The sequence below is a fragment of the Cynocephalus volans genome, chromosome 5 (assembly GCF_027409185.1).
Source record: "Cynocephalus volans isolate mCynVol1 chromosome 5, mCynVol1.pri, whole genome shotgun sequence".
NCBI classification, from domain to species: Eukaryota; Metazoa; Chordata; class Mammalia; order Dermoptera; family Cynocephalidae; genus Cynocephalus; species Cynocephalus volans.
In genome coordinates, this window is record NC_084464.1 from 65,471,056 (window position 1) to 65,492,448 (window position 21,393).

Sequence of the window (21,393 nt, forward strand, 5' to 3'; positions counted from 1 at the left end):
TTTTAGGTTTTACATTCTCATGCCTAAATTTCTGCTGCAGCTTCCTAGTTAGATCTCACCCACAAACTATAAGACTAATTCTCAAACTCTGCCTTGATCATGTCATTTCTGCGTGCAAAAGACATATATTGCTCGCTTTCGTCCTTCCCACTTCTAAACTCCTTTCTCTGATTTCCAAGGACACCCAGAACACAAATTACTCTTATTTCCCACCATTCCTCAAATGTGTACCTTTTCCCAAGTTGTTTCTTTTTGATTTCACTTTGCTTTATTCACATTATTCTCCTTACTGAGAACTAGATTGAGAACTTCCTGAGAGCAGGGCCATGTATCATCCTACCACTAAATCCCCATGTTGATTGTAACAGCGTTAGCCTTGAAGCAGGAAGCAATTACTTAACTAGACTATCTTTATTTGGGTCCAAATATGGTGGTTTCTACCACATGGTCCTGTGGACATTTATAGGTGACTAGCAATAAATGATCTGTGAACTCCCAGTTCTGCTGGAATGGATCTCTTAAGTAGACAGTTGATTCTAAACTCTAATTCCCATGAGGACATGCTAAGAAACTGAAGAATGGCAGATTAATTTGCAGCAAGAGGAATTAACGTTGCATCACACCAACCTCTCGAAGGGGCAACATTAGTAACAATTGCGAGGTAAGGCATCTCCCAAATCACAGGGTGGAAAATGTGCTTGACTCGCAAAAATAGAGAACGAGAAAAAATTGTCATTCCAGGTGATTGTGTATATGTGTGTTTAGTAGAGGTAAGGATTATAAATTAGTGCTTATATTCATGGGCAAAAAATATTATCAGTGTTTTTCCCTGGCTTTTCATTGACTAAGTAAAGCTAAGGATCCTCAACTAACATCTTATGCCTGCCCAAAATATATAAATGCTTGTCTATCAGTCATATACTCAGGTTTTCTAGGATTTTGTGTGTGGGGGGGGGGGGGGATTCCCAGATATATCCCCTGAAGAAAATAAATTTAGGTAATCTCTCCCATTCTAGTATATTAAAAAACTGTAAAACGCAGAAAAAAATTACATATAATTTATTTTGTCTAACCCGGAATTGTTCAAAGTCACTTACTTATGGGATCTTTTATTTGCCTACCACATGAAAGTATTCTTACAGAATTAGTGTTTCATAGAACACAGGTTAGAAAATTTTGCTTCTTTTAAAAAACTTTGAATTTATTGTGTCCTGAAATCAGGTTTCTGAAATAGAAAATGACAGAGGGTTTTACTTCACTATGATCCTTCACATCTTTCCAAGGAGATGGCCTTCAGGCAGACACCTGAAGGAAGAGAAGTCTGCTCCAGGCAGAAGCAATAGCAAGTTCCAAGTGCTCCAGCAATAAAAGACCTAGTGTATATGATAAACTAGAAGGCAGGAAGGCAGGAAGGCAGGGAGACAGGGAGACAGGGAGGGAGAGAGGAAGGGGTGGGCGGCAGAGGAAAGAAGGTTCTTGGTGGCCAGAATAAAATGGGCAAAGACAAGAGTAAATGAATTGAAGAGATCAGTAAGACTGCGATCATGCAGTATTTTCTAGATATGGTAGAGGCTTCAGGTTTTCATTTAAGTTCAATGAGAAGCCACTTATAGATTTTAAGTAGGGGAGGTACATGATTTGATTTGGTCTCCCTGATTGCTGTTGGAGACAGACAGGAGTGGAAATAGAAAGGTAAGTTGAGAATATCAGAAGTATTTATTGAAGCATATCCAACGGGGTATGATGAGGGCTTTAGCTAGGTCAGTGAAGATAACAATGAAGAAGAATTGAATTAAGGGATATGTTTAGGTAAAATCAACAGGACTAATTGGCTAGTGGGATATGTGATTAAGGGAAAGGGAAAAAAATCAAGAATAATTACTAGATTATCTGAATGTTATGGATGAACTGAATTACGTACTGAAATTTAAGAAACACAATGAGAGCAATTAGTCTAATAAGAGAAAATCTAAATTTAGTTTTGGACTTGTTTAACTCAAGATGGCTGTGAGATACGCAAGAAACAATATCAAGAAAGCAGCTGGATATAAATGTGAAATTCACTTAAAACCATTGGAAAATTGAGATCACTTGGTGATATTATTATATTTCTTATTAAAGGGGAGGGGTAGGACTGAGTCTTGTAATATTCCAGCATTTAGAAATTAGGTAGAGCCGAAAGAGCCACAGAGGAAGAATATATTAAAATGGCCAAGTAGGCCTTAGGTGAACTTGAAAAAATAATTTCAGTGGAATAGTGGAGCAAAAGCCTTTTTAGAAGGGTTGTAAAGTAAAATGGGGTGAGGAAGGGATAATATTGTATATACAACTCTTTCAAGACATTTGGCTAATGAAGGATAGTTACAAAAGATAGCTTTAGTATTGATGCTTTAACAGAGTTGTGTGGGGTTCTATCAGTATGGCTAGAAAATGTATTACTGCATATAAAAGGATGGAAACCACAGGTAACAGGTGGTTCCTGAGCTATCATCTTTGAAGTAGTCTTTGATTGGTGACTTCAAAAGCAGCAAACCTGGTATATCCTCACACCACATTTAATAATATTGAAAAAATACATGTGAATCACCTTTTTATCTCCAGTGCCTGTCAATAGTAAATGTCCACTAAACCCTTGTTGAAGAAAGATAAGAAAGAAAGAAGGGAGGGAGAGAAAAACAAGGGGAAAGGAAAAGAGAAAAAAAAAAAACAGCAAAAGAATCCCTTCTTGTATCCTTGTTTTCCTTTCCAGTCTCATTTCCTTTCTCATGGAGGTCCACAAGAGTTAGCGTAATGTTAGTTTTAATATTAGTTTTAATTCTCAAAAGTATCTTGCAAATATAGGTATTACTAGTCTAATTTTATGAATGTGAAAACTGAGGTTCAGAGAAATTATAAAAATACCTTTATTCTTCTTAAATATCTTTAATCCAATGACCGAGATACTTTCTTTGCCACCAGTAAAGAAACTTGACTGTTAGAATTAATCTCCAGGCTAAATAATTGCTTAACAAACTTTTATTGACTGAGTAACTGTAGGGATGAAAAGGGCAAGCTAACCCCTTCACCCTCTAAATATGTGCTCAAAATTAACTGGCAAAAGTCAGATTAATAGAAGAGAAAGGCATACACATTTATTTTAATTTGCATAGCATGGGAAAATCACATGAGAATCACATTACCTAGTAACCCAATGAGGTACAAATAGTCATGTAACCTTCTTCATAGAAGAAAGGAAGATGAAGAAATGTGAAGTAAATTATTTTAGGGGGAATGAATGGGCCTACTGCTCAGACAATAGTTAGTAATTGATTCTCTTTGGAAATTGAATGGGTGTAAGGGAAGAGATGCTGGCTTGCAACAAAATCTGTCCATGTATGGTTACATTCCTCAGTCTTCCTCCCTGCAGTATAAGTTTAGTTAATGAAAACTCAGGGAAGGTGGATTCTTTAGGTTATTCTAACTCTTAGAACAGATAAACAAATCCAGTAAAGTTGCAGGAAACCAAAACAGCATACACAAATCAGAAGTATTTCTATATACCAAAAGCAAACTAGCTGAAAAAGAAATCAGGAAAGTAATCCTATTTATAATAGGTACCAAAAAATAAAATACCTAGGAATAAATTTAATCAAGGAGGTGAAAGATCTCTACAATGAAAACTACAAAACACTAATAAAAGAAATTAAAGAGGACACAATAAAATGGAAAGACATTTCATGTTCATGGATTGGAAGAATTAACATTGTCAAAATGACCATAAAACTCAAAGCAATCCACAGATTCAATGCAATTCCCTATCAAAATACTGATAATATTCTTCACAGAAATAGAAAAACAATCTTAAAATTCATATGGCACCACAAAAGACCCCAAATAGGCAAAGCAATCCTGAGCTTGAGGCATTATACTACCTGACTTTAAAATATACTACAAAGCTATAGTAATCGAAATAGCATGGCAATGGCATAAAAACAGATACATGGACCAATGGAACAAGATAGAAAACCCAGAAATAAATCCACATGTTTAGAGCCAACTGATTTTTGACAAAGGCACCAACAACATACATTGTGGAAATGACAACCTCTTCAATAAATGGTTCTGGGAAAACTGGGCAGCAATATGTAGAAGAATAAAACTAGACCCATACCTCTCACCTATATCAAAATTCACTCAAAATAGGTTAAAGACATAAATATAAGACCTGAAACTATAAAACTCTTAAAAGAAAACATAAGAGAGACACTTCAGGAAGAAGGATGAGGCAACAACTTTATGAATGAGACCCCAAAAGCACAAGCAACAAAAAAGACAGAAATAGGATTGTATCAAACTAAAAAGTTTCTACACAGTAGAAGAAACAATCAACAGAATGAAAAGACAACCTACAGAATGGAGAAAATATTCACAAACTATTCATCCAACAAGGGACTATTATCCAGAATACACAAGGAACTTAACCCCAACAGCCAAAAAGCAAATAATCCAATTAAAAATGAACAAATGACCTTAACTGACATTTCTCAAAAGACATACAAATGGTCAACAGGTAACTGAAAAATGTTCAACATCACTAATCATCAGGGAAATGCGAATCAAAGAAAAACAATGAGGAGCCGGCCCCATGGCTCACTCAGGAGAGTGCAGCGCTGGTAGCGCCGAGGACACGGGTTCGGACCCTATATAGGGATGGCCTGTGCACTCACTGGTTGAGTGTGGTGCAGACAACACTGTGCTGAGGGTTGCGATCCCCTTACTGGTCAGAAAAAAAAAAAAAAAAGAAAGAAAGAAAAGAAAAACAATGAGATGTCATTTCACCACAGTTAGAATGGCTATTATCAAAAAGACAAAAATAAACGCTGGGGAAGATGTGAAAAAAGGGAACTGTTATACATACTGCTGGTGGGAATGTAAATTAGTATTGCTATAATGGAAAAAGTATGGCGATTCCTTAAAAAAAAAAAAAAAACTATAACAGAAAACTACCATATGATCCAGCAATCTCACAATCCCACTGCTAGGTATTTATCAAAAAGAAAAGAAATTAGCATACCAAAAATATATCTGCACTCCCATGTTTACTGCAGCACTATTCACAATAGCCAAGATATGGAATCACCTTAGGTGTCCATCAACAGATGAACAGATAAAGAAAATTTGTTATTTATACACAATGGAATAATACCTAGCCATGAAAAAGCATGAAGTCCTGTCATTTTTGGCAACATGAACAAGACTGGAAGACATTATGTTAAGTGAAATAAGTCAGGCACAGAAAGATAAATGCCATATGTTCTCACTCCTGTGTGGGAACTAAAAATAAATTAATTAATTAAACGTTTAGAAGTAGAGAATAGAATTGTGGTTACTAGAGGCTGGGAAGGGGACGATGGGGGCGACAGGGAGAGGTTGGTTAACTGATACAAAATTACAGCTGGATAGGAAAAATAAGTTCTAGTGGTGTACAGTAGTTCTAGTCATTTATAATTAACAATTATTTATTGTACATTCTCAAATGGCTAGAAGAGAGGAGCTCAAATACTCTCATGAAGAAATATTAAAGTTCTATGATGATGAATATGCTAATTATCCTGACTTGATCATCACTAATTATATACATATGTTTAAATATAACTCTGTACCCCATAAATATGTTCAATCAGTATGGGTCAAGTAAAAAAATAAACAAATTCCTTTAAAAAAAAAAAAAAACTCAGTGAAGGGATTGAAGGTGTTTTCTTTTTTGGCATATCTGGTCCTTATGTAGACAAGTAAAAAGTCTCTTGCAGCATCTGCTGATCTCCAAGGGACTTTAATTCAAAATACTCAGCATATCAGGGTACCATACTTTGTGGTGAAATTCCCTGGGCTCTTTATAACCATATGTATTGCAGCTGGGAAACTGGATGTACATTTTAAGAAATGGTGACTTATGTGAAGACACTTAACTTATGTCAGTTAAAAATAAGAAAAAAACAAAACATTATATAATCATGTACTACACAGTGACAGATGTGGTATTTCAAATGCAAATTTGCTAATACATACCTTTTGACCATTAGATAAGTGCATGGGCATGGCATTGTGGTAGTCTTATTATGTAGTAAATTAAATAGACATAGTTTCTATTTTCAAGTAGGTTTGCTGTCTAAGGAGAATTAACAGCACATTTCATACTTTTATATTCAGCTTTTCCCTGCAGATTTGCAAATTTATGTTTAGGAAAGAATACTGCAATTATGCACTTTTCTTTTCCCATCTCAGAACTCAAGTTTTAAAACATTTTGGATCATCTCATCATTCCAAATAACTATGAAGACTCTCCAAAATGCATTTCTTTTTAATTTTTTTTTCCCCCTAACTCTTTCCCTGGTATTTTCAATCAGCCTATAAAAAATTATATAAACCATCCAGGCAAAATCTTACACATATCCAAAAGGGTAGTCATTAGTAAATTATTCAATTTCAACTGAAGACATCAGACATCTATTTGGACAATCAATGGTACTTTCACTTACATAATTTTCATTAAAAACATTCTGTACACTAAAAAACTCCATATGTGAAACACAAGTTATGAAATCTATAAAACATAATGCAAATTATTCCCATTCTTATCTCACATTTGTCTTATTTATTTCAAGCTCTCCTGGTGCTTGTAGAATTTAAGGTAAAAATTACTATTCAATTTTGAGAACATATTTCCCATTAAACTTATTCTAGATACAGACAGTTTTTTCCCTCAAGCTGACTTCTCTAAGTTATATGTTTTAGTTAAAATGAAATAAAATAAAGGTTTACAAATGTTTAGTTTGTCATATGTTTAATTTCTATTTCAAACTATTATATTTCAAGTATTCTGACATTTATTTTTAAGTTATTGTTTTGTATCTGATCTACCACACCTTTACAATGAATTTGCAATTTTGTATAAATTATACAAAGCAGAATTTCAGTCCCCATTAGCTCTCAACCACTGTTTCACAAGGATTTGGAAAAAGAAATATAGAAATGATCACATCTCTGCAGCTCATTTGGGGAGAACAGTATTTAAAATTTTCCTGTTGCAAGACTGAAATTTATCTTGATTTCCTGTCAAATGTACAAGGATTTTACAACGTAGTTCATAATGGTATTTAATTCCTCTAGGGTACCAGTTAAGATAAACAAGTCACTGACAGTGTTTATCTATAAATACAGCAGAGGATGTGGGAGTGAGGTTAGTTATCAATTCTGCCTACTTTAATTTCATGGTTATAAAATGCTGTAAACCTCACTGTTTATAAAAGATGGGGAGGAATCTCCACTGGGCTTCAGTAGCTGAGAAACTCTCAGTAACATTAATCTTTCTAACTGGTATTTGGTATCCTCCTAGGGTGCAATATTTAAGGTTGTGGAGTGATTGCTGGACACATTTAAATTTTCACTGTTATCATTAGCTAGAATTTCTGTCATTGATCTATTATAACTTTGTTAATGAGTTCCGTGTGAGTGAAATTTAGTGTATGAGACAATTCTTTCTAAACTTTGCTAGGTGAATGTTTAATAATTACTTTAGGTGGTTATACTTGTATATCTAAAAGATAGCCTAATTTGTCAAAATACTTTGTTTCTTAAGCAAAGATTAATTGTGATACCTAACTAGACTAAGTGCACTTAGTGATAGAATTTCATATAGAAAAACCACAGCATTGTTGGAATAATTAATCAGCCAATGTATATTATATACGTTTACATTTCATCCATGAATCTGCTGAAAACTTCACAAAATGCCATGGAATTTAAAAAGAAGCCAAACATTTATCCTTCATATTCTGAATTAATTGAAATATAAAAATTTTACCGTGATCATTTATCTCACTAAAAATTTTTATGCTCAATTTGATTAAAATTAATTCTTCCAAAAAGAACCACTATTATAAAAAACAGTATTATTTGAAATTGTTCAATTTTTCCTTTCCAATTTTATAGTTAATAACAATTTATTTTACAACTGCAAAAGTCAAAAAATTCACAAGCTCTACCTCTATTCCTTTTACATTCTGAAGAGGTTGATTTTTCAGTTCTTAAGAAGGGGAGGCTTCTTAAATATATGATAACCCAATACATGAGCTGGAGGCTAAAAAAATTCCTTAATGGAATTAGAGTTTAGACTCTTTGAGAAAGGGTTTTCTAGTTACAAAACCCTCAGTTACTATTCTACTCTTTGGATTGGGTTGCTTCTCCCTGACCCACCCTGAAAGTTCTATTGCTGATATGAAACTCCGATCTGTCTACTAATTATTACTAACATAGAGCTCAAACCTTGGCTTCCTAGGAGCTGGCTTCCAAACAGCAGTAGCCCTGGGTGGAGAGAAGATTGAATGGAACCTTTGGTAATATATCTTCTCACCTCCTTTTCTGCTCAGAGCCTCTTGTCACTAGTTGTCATCAGATGTAATATCCTGCTATTTGATACACTCATTTCTATAAACTGTCTACTCATATTTGGATTTCCAAGTCTCAAAATGCATGAAATATCTATAATAGAAAACAGCAAAACCTCTCTCAAGTGGGAGGCTTTACTTCATTTTTTTTTTTTTTTCCTTAAATGCCTCAAAACTGACCGGAATAATCATCAACAAATAATTGGCTATTGGGCTGTTGGTATGTTTGACATTTCATATTTGTGCAGAATTGAGTCAAAATTGAGGTGATTTTTACTTCAAAGTTATCAATAAATTACCTAAAAAATAGATCTATCAATGAATTTTAAGTATTGCATCTTTTTGTCTTTGAAGTGGAAAAGCCAGAAGAAAAAAAAAAGACTACAATCCACAATGAAAGATTTCTTTTTAAAACCTAGCCACTATGAAGCATGTTTTCTAGAGTTATGAGGCTACTGGAAACCAGCAGGACTGTGTTTCTCAGAAACATGGCCAAGACTAGAGCCTCAGAGTGGCCAGGAGTAGTACTTCAGGGAGGCAAAAATAGGTAACAATAGTAGAAACTGAAGGTCTAGCTGGGGGGAAGGAGATAGGACAAGGGAAATAAGCAAAGCCAGGTATTCCAGTGTCAGAGTGGAGGCATTATTTAAGAGAATCTCCTTTATGGGAACTCATATATACAATTGGTCTTAGGAAAATGAGATATCCTTAAAAGAACATTAAAGCAATCACTCTTATAAAGAAGGAACTTTTTTAATATCCCAATGGGTAGCCTAAATTTACTATCTTTTATTTTCCTAGTCTGTAGATGAGGTTACTTCAAAAAGTTCCTGGAAAAATTCATATTATGTTTTAATTCTCCTTTTCCAGGAACTTTTTGAAGTACCCTCGTGTAAGGTACAATGAGTTATCTTATGTAAAATGTAATCCTTTTTACTAAACATGGTTTGCAAAAAAAAACGTTTCTATAAAAAAATTATTAAGAGGGAAAAAAGTTGTTAAAATTTAAGAGAAGTGTTTTTGCTTCCACCCAAATCTATTGGATTTATTAAAATGGTGTCATAGAAATAAATTGCTGCCTTATAATATAAAGCAAATTACAACCCATGGGATAAAAATAATGCATGATGTTTAAATACTTTCATTTTTATAATTTTCTTTCAGATTATCCAATCCGGTCTAATGTCAAAGGCATTGCATTGTATGAAAGAAAACATGCAAAGGAAATCACTTTAACTGGATTTAATTCCCCCTTCAATGGTCAGTTAAAAATCAAACCTTTATAATATTTTTATTATTAATTACTTCTAAAAATCCACTGATTTTTATTTTAATCTTTTGTTCCTAGGGGAAGTAATCTATGCTATCATGTGCATGTCAGTCACCTGTGGAATCCTTCTCTTGGTCATGCTCAAGTTGAGGTAACTGCATGGAACTCAAAAGAGAAGGGCTGGAAAGGAATCACTTAGCCATGTTAGATCACGTTTCACAATGGCTGAGCTTACAAAGGGCCTAAGAATGAAAGCTTCTCCATTAAGACATACTAAATCAACTTCTATGTGAATAGGTTCACGGAAAACTTACTCTCAGCCTTCATACGTAGTGGAAATGTGATCATAGTGGGGTTTTTTATGTTGCATTTTACAAGCACATACGCATTGTGTGTTCCCTCCAATTAAACTGTAATCAGTTTTCCCCCCTGGTTTTCCTACAAAGTCCAAATTGAACTTTGCTGCATTCCTTATTTGAATCACTTGCAGGATTGATAAATTCATATCACTGACCTATAGTGTACTTCACATACTTTATATTTACTTGAAGATTTATACTTCACTCTAATTTCTTATATGTTAGGAAATTTTATTTGTTTTAATATACAGTTATTGAAAGAGACATTTAATAAGTCCTCACAGAGTAACTATAGAAAGGAACTACCATTGCCTGACATTAATTTACCCTTTCCAAACCTTTTTAGCTGCCTTTATTGCTGGAATGCAGTAAAACTCCAGTAAGCATGAGAGACTTTAGGATTAGAGATACATCAACTTCTATGTTTCTAAATGTCTTGGGTTTAAAATTTGTCTACTTATTTAATATTTATAAATAGATATGAAATAGCATATACTTGCATTTAATTTTTTAAAATTACCCTTACATTTAGACATCAATTACATTCATTTGCTTATTCATTATACCTATGTGTACAATTTGAGTATCATAAATGTTAATAAAATATATATAAGTGTGTGTATATACATATATAAATATATACATATATGTACACACACATAAACTATATTTATCACTAAGATTTGATCTAGAGCACAGCAGAAGCATCAAACATTCTCTTATCTCATGACATCTGACATCTAGAGAGGAAGACTGACTCAGTCAGCTGTATGATGTATGTGCACATGCTGCTCCTCTAGAAATCTGACTTAAAGGCCTTGACAACCAGACAAGTAAAATGAAAGACAGAAGTGGGGAGGTGCATAGCAATACCAAGGGGTCTAGTACATGATGAATGTATGCTCTGCCTACGGGCATTCAGATTTATTTATTTTTAAATGCAATGCCAGCTAAACAAAATATATCCACTTGTTGGATCCAACCCTTATAAACATTTAATTTCACGCTTACCAAAACCAGTACCAAAGCAAACTGCTTTTCTTCAAGGCCTTAGAAGTTGTATCTGTATGAGAAGATATTCTGTGGGTTCCAAGATATGGTTTGAGGGCCAAAAAATTAGAGTTAACCTCTAAAGGGGAAAAATAGCATTTGGAATTTATTAAAATTTTCTTTATTTGGTTTAAAATATTTGAGAGCACAGTTCAGTTACTGTGCCTCCCTACATATTCCATGAGAAACATATTGTTTCAGAGAAACACAGATCGTTTTCCAGCTTAGCAAAAGTCTTATTTTCGTGATTCTCAATCTTCTTAGCTATACACATACTGTATTAGGTTCACATCTGCCACATGGGCCCATGAGTTTTTACACACTACTGTCATGAGACAGGTAAGTAAGCTGTAGGCTACTCACAATTCCCTGTGTACCAGCTATAACTTCACATCCTTTCTTGGCTACATAGAAAGGCATATCCCTTTTCTGGATGATAGTGGGAATACTACTATTATAGACAAAAATCTTGAATTTAATATGTATTTTAAGGCAAATTATTCATAATATTAAGAGCATGGAAGTTAGTTTCAAATTAGTTTCCATACACTTTAAAATTGATCATGATGTGTAATCTGAAAGTTTCAGAACCAAGGTTAGGTAAACAATGAAAATAAAGCCATCACGGAAAGAGCAAAACAAAAGCATCATCAACAAAACCTGTGGTACTCATATCTGGAGATAAATAATGTCCCTAACAAAAGGCGGCTGGTTGTCATTTCAAGCATTATCCACTCACCTCATGGTCAGGTCAAATTCACGTGAATACCTGTCTTCAGTAAATATTAAGATATTTGCATCTATTTCATGTTATGCTAAAATAGCCTAAGTTTTCAAAGATATTTTCAGAGAAACAAATAATTAATAATTGAGATAAAAACTTTTCTTTTTAAATGATTACTTGGAAATCACAGTTAAATATATGATATACCTTAGAAAGACCATAGAATATTCTGTTAGTGGGACTTTACATTCAAGAACTTGGTGTTTTTTCTCCCTCCAATCAGACTTCATCCAAAAATATAAGCACATGCAATACCTTTGTAAAATCTTTAAAATGTCATATTGTTAACTTTAGCTTTACTTTTATATAGAACCTCCAGAATGTCAAGTCAAACAAGAGATCCTTTACCAATCCAAATAGCTGGAGGACTAAGAGTCATGGATCATTAGGAACCACTTTCTTCAAAGCAAGCCTTTATAGCCAGTCAAGAGAATATCTCCGCCGTCATCAATGAGGAAAATGTTAAGATGGATTTAATGATATTGGATCATTAGGTATAATAATGTAAAGTATAATAGTTTGGCACGACAATGTTAGATTTGTTTTTCCTCAACATTCAAGAAAAAATATACAGTAGTATCTTTTATAACACTGATACAGAATTACAGTTTTCCTTAAAGGCAAAAAAGTGTTATCCCAATTTACATTTCACATAATCTACTTTCATAATAAATATGAATCCATAGTATTAACTAGTTGCATCATAATAACATATTATAGTTAGCAGGGGTTTTTTTTTTTCTGCTTGATTTTATAAATTACCACTAATTTGCCATAAAGGAAATGTTAATAAAAATATTCAGCATATTTGTTACTTGTATATTCTTACCTATTTTCAAATCATTAGCTAAACATTAACATTGACTTTAAGTTCCTAAATATATTTGATTAGATAATGAGCCTTAAAAATTGGAAGTGATATCTTCAGATTTTTATAATTTGAATACTGATAAATTTTATACCCACAAAGATATAAGGCACCTAGATGGGCTGAAAAAAGTCAATATGCAACTCAATAATGATATATTTTGTGAATTTAATTTTTCTGTGCTAATTATTACAAACTTCTGCAATAATAAAGTAACACCATAATTATTACTTTCTTTATTGTTTCTATACTGTTACTTTTGGCCTGACTTGTCATCAGAGTATAATTGTGATTAAAAACTTGTGGAAAAGATGTTTATTAGTTAAATTTTTGATACATATGTGCTTTTAAACTGTCAATCGTATCAGTACCCACTGCTCAGAATAACCATGAGATTGTATTATCTGTAGTAGCACAGAGACACAAATATTCAATAACCTAAGGATATCACACTTATCATGTATGACATACTTATAATTAAAGGTCAAATATTTTCTGCCTGCTTGATCTCGTATCTATTTTTGTTCACTATACTTTGGATTAAATTGTCTATGTTAAATTAAATGTGAAGTTAACATTTGGCTATGTTTACTCAGCGTAATTGAAAAGCCATCCTTTATCTTTTAAAACATAAAAGAATAATTTGGTGAGTCACAGATGTCCCTCAAGGAGGTCTATATATTCCAGTGGCTGTGTAGAGAATTAATATGAAGAGAATGTAGAGATTTCCATCTCCTAATCACTGCCATTTAATTCAGGCTTACTACTGTCCAGGAAAATGCAAACTGTTCCCTGGAATACTGCGGAAAGAAATCAAGTTGTTTTTAGAAATATGGTTGTGTTGAACAGAGAAGGGGAGGACAGAGTGTAAAATAGATGGCCTCTCTAAAAAAGAGGTTTATCTCCTAGGCCAGCAAGACTAAGTAGAACTGCAGAAGGAAGAGTCATGGGGCATTTAGGGAATTATAAATAGTCATGTGTTTCTAGAGAAAGGAGTCCAAATTGAGAAAATATAGGACATAAAACTACAAACATCAAAAGTGAGACATTAACTATCCTTAAACATCAGACTAAGCAGACACTATAAATGTGGACTGTGAGCCCCTTTGGGACATGGCCACGACTTCATCCTCATCTTTTACTCTTCTGTCCTTTGAGAAGCCTTTTCTCACGTGCCGCTCCCTGCCCTGGGTCAGGTGCTCTTGCCCAGTGTTTCCAAGTCACCCAGAGCTCCCCTACTTAGATAATTACACTTCACTGTAATTCCTTCATTATTATTTTTCTCAGTAAATTGCAAGCACTCTGATTGGGTCTGTCAGCTCTTCTCTGCTTTCCATTACTTAGAACACAGTTTATGCTCAATAAATAACTATTAAATGAATAAATTGCTTCATTTGGAAGGCTATAAAAATTACAAAATAATTTTAAATGGCAGTGATATCATCAGATTTTTGAATGAGAAAAGGTGTTCTAGAGGAAATGTAAATGGACTGGAGAGGGCTAAGACTGAAGTCAAGGAGATCGCTTGAGATGGCACTGCAGTAGTTACCTAATAAATATTGAAAGCCTGCATTAATTCATTTTTTTCAACACTTACTTGAGCATGTACCATGTATCAGCCACTGTACTAGGAACTAGAGATACAGTTCTGAACAAAATCCTCTTGGAGATAAAAAAAAAAGTAAACAAGGGAATTTCTGAGAGTGATGGATATTATTAAAATGAGTAGGCTGAAGTGATTATAGAGTGATGTGAGAGAATGGAATGAACTTCGTAAATATTTCATAAGTAGAATGGATGAGGACTTGGGATCAGATATTTGTAGGGAGTTGTAGTAGTAAGGACGGTGGCAGGAATTGATATTAAGAATTGGCTTTTAATTTGTGCCACTAGGTAAACCATGGTGCCATTTAGAAAACTGGCTCACATAGGAGGAGGATGAACTTAGAATTGGAAAGGGCAGCATGCCGGTTATTTTCAGGTTTTTTTTCCCATCTTTCTCTTCCTCTTATACACCTCCAGGAAATTTACTTATATGCAGTACAGGATCCCTTGACCTCTGGCTTCCAGTTGGGTTCAGCCAATGGTGAGAAATAGAAGATGGGGAAGGATTCTCCTGGATCCTTCCCTGAGACGTCACCTTGGGCTGTTTTCTTTAGCTGTTTCTATCAGTGTGGGCTTTTCTACATGAAATCTCTCCTTCTGTATTCCAGTAGATATTTCCTCTCCTTTTCCCTTCAAGCTTAGTGGTGCTAACAGCTTGTTACTAGTCCCGAGTTCCTAAGTTACTGGAAAACCCCTTGTGGTTTTCCTACAACCACCAACACCTGTATAAAAACTCCCTAAATTAAACACTCCAAGTTATTTGGTTTAGATAACAGAGTTTATCCTAATTTGAGTACACCATCTGTTTCCTGACATGATTCTGGTAATTATTTCAGGTTTGGAACAATTGACTTTCCAACACCAGCAGTACATGCATGCGGAGTTACCAAGTAGTAAACTTGGAAGTTTGGCCCCAGCACTGCCATATGAGATCTAAGCTAGACCCACTACATTTGAGTTTTCTAACATCTTCCTTCTATCTCTGTCATTCCAGATAAGAAAGCAAGTTTACCTCAGAGACTTGCTTATGATTTCTGGGGAAAAATCATTGGGGGTGGTGAGGGTGGCCAGATCACCAGGTGGCACAGATCACAGCCTTCTCCTCAGAAAATGTAACCATAGAGAAAATTCCCTTCAGAGTAGTCTGACTATTCCAGTAACAAACTTCTGTGCTTCCAGCTGCTTCTGCATATTTACTCATGGCCTCTTCCACACAGTTCTTATCATAAACTAAGAGTCAGCAGAGTGGCACCAGCTGGAACTCAGCAAGGTGAATCAGAAAGGTCTCTCAGGAAGGACTTGCAGAAGGAAAAAGGACGTTGTGGTTGGGACTAGGGTCTGTTCTTACTTTTGAATTCCCTGTGAGAGTCCTGAGAAGCAGATTTCGGGCTTATTGAAATGCATCCCTTTCATAGTCGTGTACAATGAAACAAATACAAATTACTTAATAAGTGGAAGATTTCTCTCTATTTTTAGAACAGTCGAAAACAATTGTGAACTCAACAAACCTAAGAATAAAATCTAAAGGACTGATGCTCAAAATGATGGCACAGCTGCTTCAAGGGCAGCACCAGATCAGCACGTACCCTCTGTGAACTAACACTGCAATACTTACAGATCCTTGTCTGCCTGGTGTGCTCTTTCTCATTTTGCTCTTCCTCAGAACTTTGAGGTGAAGACCATCTGGGCTGCAATGACTTACTGCACTTAAGTTTCTCAAGTTATTCCCAAAGTGCCTCATTGAGACCTCAGTGTCTGTTCGGACCACACTGATGCACCCCAAAACTTAGGGTAGTAGAATTAGTGCTTCCAATGCCTTCTCCACAGACAAGTCAGATATAACACTTAAAATCATCTATAATCTCATTTCTACAAAGAGAAGAAAAATATACCTTAAAAACACACTTGATTAAAGTTTTAGTTAGGCAAGATTGTCAGATATAAATATAGATGGTAAAGTCGTAAAACTTCATAAAATTACAAAATCTCTCCATCTAGTGCACATTATGTTAATTTGTCTATGAAGTATAATATATACAACTATTTTGAGTGTAATGGATTATTTGATATTTGCATAGAATGTAAATCTACACCAAAGGTGATAGAGACATAATTAGGTGAAATATTTTCTAAATATTTTATGTTTAGGTAAAAAACACAACTATAAATATAAAACAGCCATCTTTCAAGTAAAATTTTCATTTTTAAGCCCACAGTGGGCTTTGGATGTATATAGTGCTAGTTAATCAGAGTTTTTGATTCACAGTTTAATACTTTAACATAAAAATTACATAGTTTATTTTCCACAAATAGACATTCTTAAGAGATTAAGGAAGTCATACAAGCATTCCCACGGTTATCAAAAAGCTGTTTATTACTGTCGGGCTGGGTCACAGACCCTTCAAACGTGTTCTGTGCAGATTGGGTCACAGATCCCTCATATGCAGACTGAGTCTCAAACCCCTCATATGTAAGCTGGGTCACAGACCCCTCACATGCAGGTCATGAGCTAGGTAGTTGGGAAAAGATCCTGGAAGTCATTAGCAAGGTTGACATGCCCTATTTATACTCAAGCTCAGCCCCAAGTGGATCAGAGCCAGTGTCATTTATACTAGAATCAGATAACCAAGGAACACATGGGTGCAAGTCAGAGAACCAAGGAACACCTGGGCACATATGCACAATTAATATATTTACAACAGACATGCTGAGTTATGCTCAGCTGGATATGAGGTGAGGGAGCCTGACCAGTCTCCATTTTCCTCACAGTTACTTTTCATAAAATATTGGAAGACAGAAAAAGTCTATAATGTATTTCAGGTGGGAAACAAAATTAACACTAAAATACTTTGAGATTTCAGTGGAGTTTTCTAATGTCAGTTGTGTTGAATAATCAATTGGTTTTGCAGAAATCTATTTCTATAAGGTCAATATATTTATACTTAGTGAATGCTTAATTACATGTATTACATTCTTTTAACACTTTGAAACAAATATAATTATTTTTCTGCCTGAAAATTCAAATTTAGTGAGTATTGAAGATAATATGCCTCTTAAGAATAGCACAAGGTGTTATAAGAGTGACATGAACATAAGAAAAAGAATATTTATAAATACAAAGGTGGAACAAGTATCCACAAACATCAAATACTCATGATGGTATAAATAGTTCTTTTAATCAGTGATGTTGCAGAAAATAGTAACAACTTTGGAATATACTATAAAACAAATGTACTTGGTAGAGCCTGGTTTTCCAAAGCCTTGCAATTTCAAATATTGACCTTGCAGAGGACTGGAAATTTCCCTCAGGCTATCAAGTCTCTGGTGTAAGATAAAGATTTGTGGCACAGCAAGGTTGCTGGCTCAGGGACAGACTAGTTACTGATTGTTATGTAAAGATACTGAGAAACTGCTAGAGGGAGAAGGAATCTTTGCTAAGATCAAGCTTCTGTTGATAAGATCACTTAATTGTCTACTGGAATGTCATCTGGCTTGTTTCACTGAAAGTTACCAACCTATATTGTTAAACTATAACCCAAACTATGTTCTCTTCCTGTAACTTCCTGGTCTGGAAAATAAATGCAGGAAGAGAACCCCAATTCAGGGTTAATTTCCCGAGGAAGGGTTGCCTCTCGCTTGACGGTTCCGATGGGAGATTAACCTCTTCGGGGCTTCTCACTGCTCAGAAGAGATGGGCTTTGAGTAATCCTTTGTGTCTCTGTCACCCAGGGGAAGAGGGGTGACAAATCTGTGGAGCGCAAAGCAACACAAAGCAACAAACAACTAAACTGTGTAAGGTTATCATTCTATATGCTTTACATGCATGTAGTCTAAAAACTTAGTATTGTTTCATCTATTTACAGAATTTTTTTAAAAAATGATGGTTAAAGAGGTTAAGCAATTTCCATAGGTCTCACAGCAGTAAATAGAAAAAACTGATAATTGAACACAGATATATCAGATTTCAGAAATTTCTGTCTTAATTCCTAAGCTCCACGAGCAGCCACCCAGTTGTAATTATATTGTTTTTATTCTTGCTAAACAACTAGGAAATACCATCTTAAATGTTATTCTCAGGTAGTATCTATATCAAATCAAATCACATGTGTATGAATTACAATGCTTTTACCTGTAATTAAACAGCTTAAATAATAGAATATGTAGCATTTCCTATAACAAGAAGTCCAAGGTACAGCACCTCCAGGATTGGTTAACCTAGAAGTTTAATATCTTCAAGGACTCAATTTCTTTTCTGCCATCCGCATGGTCACTGAGTGGGGGACTTAAGGACACAGAAACATAGGAATTCAAATTAACACAATTAACTTGGTCTAATACGAATTGACTCTGAATCACCTGGGAGAAGAGTGGACTTCCAAACAAAATCATGAAAAGGATGAAAGGGAGAGGATTCTTGGGTAGGCAGCCAACAATTCCGGCTACAAAAGGCTAGATTACTTTCGTCAATTAGATAATAGAGAAGATGCCCTCAAACAAATAAACTGGATCAGTTTGGGGTTTAAAGTGCTATTTTTCATTTGGCTATTTGTTTTGTTTTGTTTTGTTTTAATTTAATTTTATTTTGTCAATATACAATGTGGTTGATTATTGTGGCCCATTACCGAAACCTCCCTCCCACGTCCCTCTTCCCCCTCCCTCCCACGTCCCTCTTCCCCCTCCCTCCCACGTCCCTCTTCCCCCTCCCTCCCACATCCCTCTTCCCCCTCCCTCCCAAACTCATATCTGTTCACTTGTATCAACTTCAAAGAATTGTAATTGCTGTGTCTGCTTCCTTCCCCTACCAGTTTATTTGTGTATTTATTTAACTTTAGCTCCCACAAATAAGTGAGAACATGTGGTATTTCTCTTACTGTGCCTGACTCATTTCACATAATATAATTCTCTCTAGGTCCATCCATGTTGTTGCAAATGGCAGTATTTCTTTTTTTTTTTTTTTTTTTATAGCAGAGTAGTATTCCATTGTGTAGATGTACCACATTTTCTGTATCCGCTTATCTGATGATGGACATTTGGGCTGGTTCCAACTCTTAGCTATTGAAAATAGTGCTGCAATGAACATTAGAGAACAGGTATACCTTCGACTTGATGATTTCCATTCCTCTGGGTATATTCCCAGCAGTGGGATGGCTGGGTCATATGGTAGATCTATCTGCAATTGTTTGAAGAACCTCCATACAATTTTCCATAGAGGCTGCACCATTTTGCAGTCCCACCAACAATGTATGAGAGTTCCTTTTTCTCTGCAACCTCGCCAGCATTTATCATTCACAGACTTTGGATATTAGCCATCCTAACTGGGGTGAGATCTTATCTCAGTGTGGTTTTCATTTGCATTTCCTGAATGTTGAGTGATGTTGAGCTTTTTTTCATGTGCCTGTTGGCCATTCATATATCTTCTTCGACAAATGCCTATTTAGCTCTTTTGCCCATTTTTTAATTGGGTTAGTTATTTGTTGTAAAGTTGTTTCAGTTCCTTGTATCTTCTGGATAGTAATCCTTTGTCAGATGTATATTTGCAAATATTTTCTCCCACTCTATTGGTTGTCTTTTAACTCTGTTGTTTCTTTTGCTGTGTAGAAGCTTCTTAGTTTGATATAATCCCATTTGTTTATTTTTCTTTCGGTTGCCCATGCTTTTCAGGTCGAATTCATGAAGTCTGTGCCCAGTCCTACTGTCTGAAGTGTTTCTCCTATGTTTTCCTTAAGTAGTTTTATTGATTCGGGGTGTATATTTAATTCTTTAATACATATTGAGTGGATTTTAGTATATGGTGGGAGGTATGGGTCTAGTTTCATTCTCCTACATATGTCTATCCAGTTATCCCAGCACCATTTGCTGAAGAGGCAGTCTCTTCCCAGTGTATAGGCTTGGTGCCTTTGTCAAAGATCAAATGGCTGTAGGTGTCTGGGTTGATTTCTGGATTCTCTATTCTATTCCATTGATCAGTGTGTCAGTTTTTATGCCAGTACCATGCTGTTTTGGTTATTATGGTTTTGTACTATAGTTTAAAGTCAGGTAATGTTATGCCTGCAGCTTTATTTTTTTTGCTCAGAATTGTTTTGGCTATGCATGGTCTTTGGTTATTCTATATAAATGTCTGGATAGTTTTTTCCATTCGTGAGAAAATTTTCAGTGGAATTTTGATGAGGATTGCATTGAATTTGTATACCACTTTGGGTAGTATGGACATTTTCACAAGGTCAACTCTTCTAATCAAAGAGCATGGGATATCATTCCAACTTCTTATGTCCTCTTTATTTTCTCTCAGCACTGGTTTGTAGTTCTCATTATAGAGATTTTTAATATCCTTGGTTAACTCTATTCCTAAGTATTTTATTTTTTTGGTGGCTATTGTAAATGGGCAAGCTTTCTTGATTTCTCTCTCCGTATGTTCAGTATTGAAGAACAGAAATGCTACTGATTTTTGTATGTTGATTTTTTATCCTGCAACTTTGCTGAAATCATTTAATCATCTCCAAGAGTTTTTTTGTAGAGGCTTTAGGCTCTTCGATGCATAGGATCATGTCATCTGCAAACAGGGACAGTTTGACTTCATCTTTTCCAACCTGGATGCCTTTTATTTCCTTCTCTTCTCTGACTGCACTGGCTAGTACTTCCAACAGTATGTTGAATAAGAGTGGTGAGAGTGGGCATCCTTGCCTAATTCCTGTTCTTAAGGGAAAAGCTTTCAGCTTTTCCCCATTCACGATGATATTGGCAGTGGGTTTATCATATGGCTTTAATTATGTTGAGATACTTTCTATCTATACCTAATTTGTAGAGAGTCATTATACACGAATGAGTGCTGAATTTTATCAAATGCTTTTTCAGCATCTATAGAGATGATCATATGGTCCTTGTGTTTCATTTTATTGATGTGTTGTATCATATTTATTGACTTGTGTATGTTGAATCAACCTTGCATCCCTGGGATGAATCCCACTTGATCATGACGTATAATTTTGCATATGTGTTGCTGCATTCTGTTAGCTAGTATTTTGAGGATTTTT

The 21,393-nt window shown here is 35.0% G+C and overlaps 1 protein-coding gene across 1 annotated transcript in view; it reads left to right on the top strand.

The window, feature by feature from the left end:
* GFRAL (GDNF family receptor alpha like) overlaps positions 1-12,278 on the top strand; it is a 66,327-nt gene extending 54,049 nt beyond the window's left edge. The window contains exons 7-9 of the mRNA XM_063098319.1: positions 9,591-9,686; positions 9,775-9,847; positions 12,200-12,278. Coding sequence (XP_062954389.1) covers positions 9,591-9,686; positions 9,775-9,847; positions 12,200-12,278 — 248 coding nt within the window. The remainder of the gene's footprint in view (positions 1-9,590; positions 9,687-9,774; positions 9,848-12,199) is intronic.
* Positions 12,279-21,393: the final 9,115 nt, after the last annotated feature.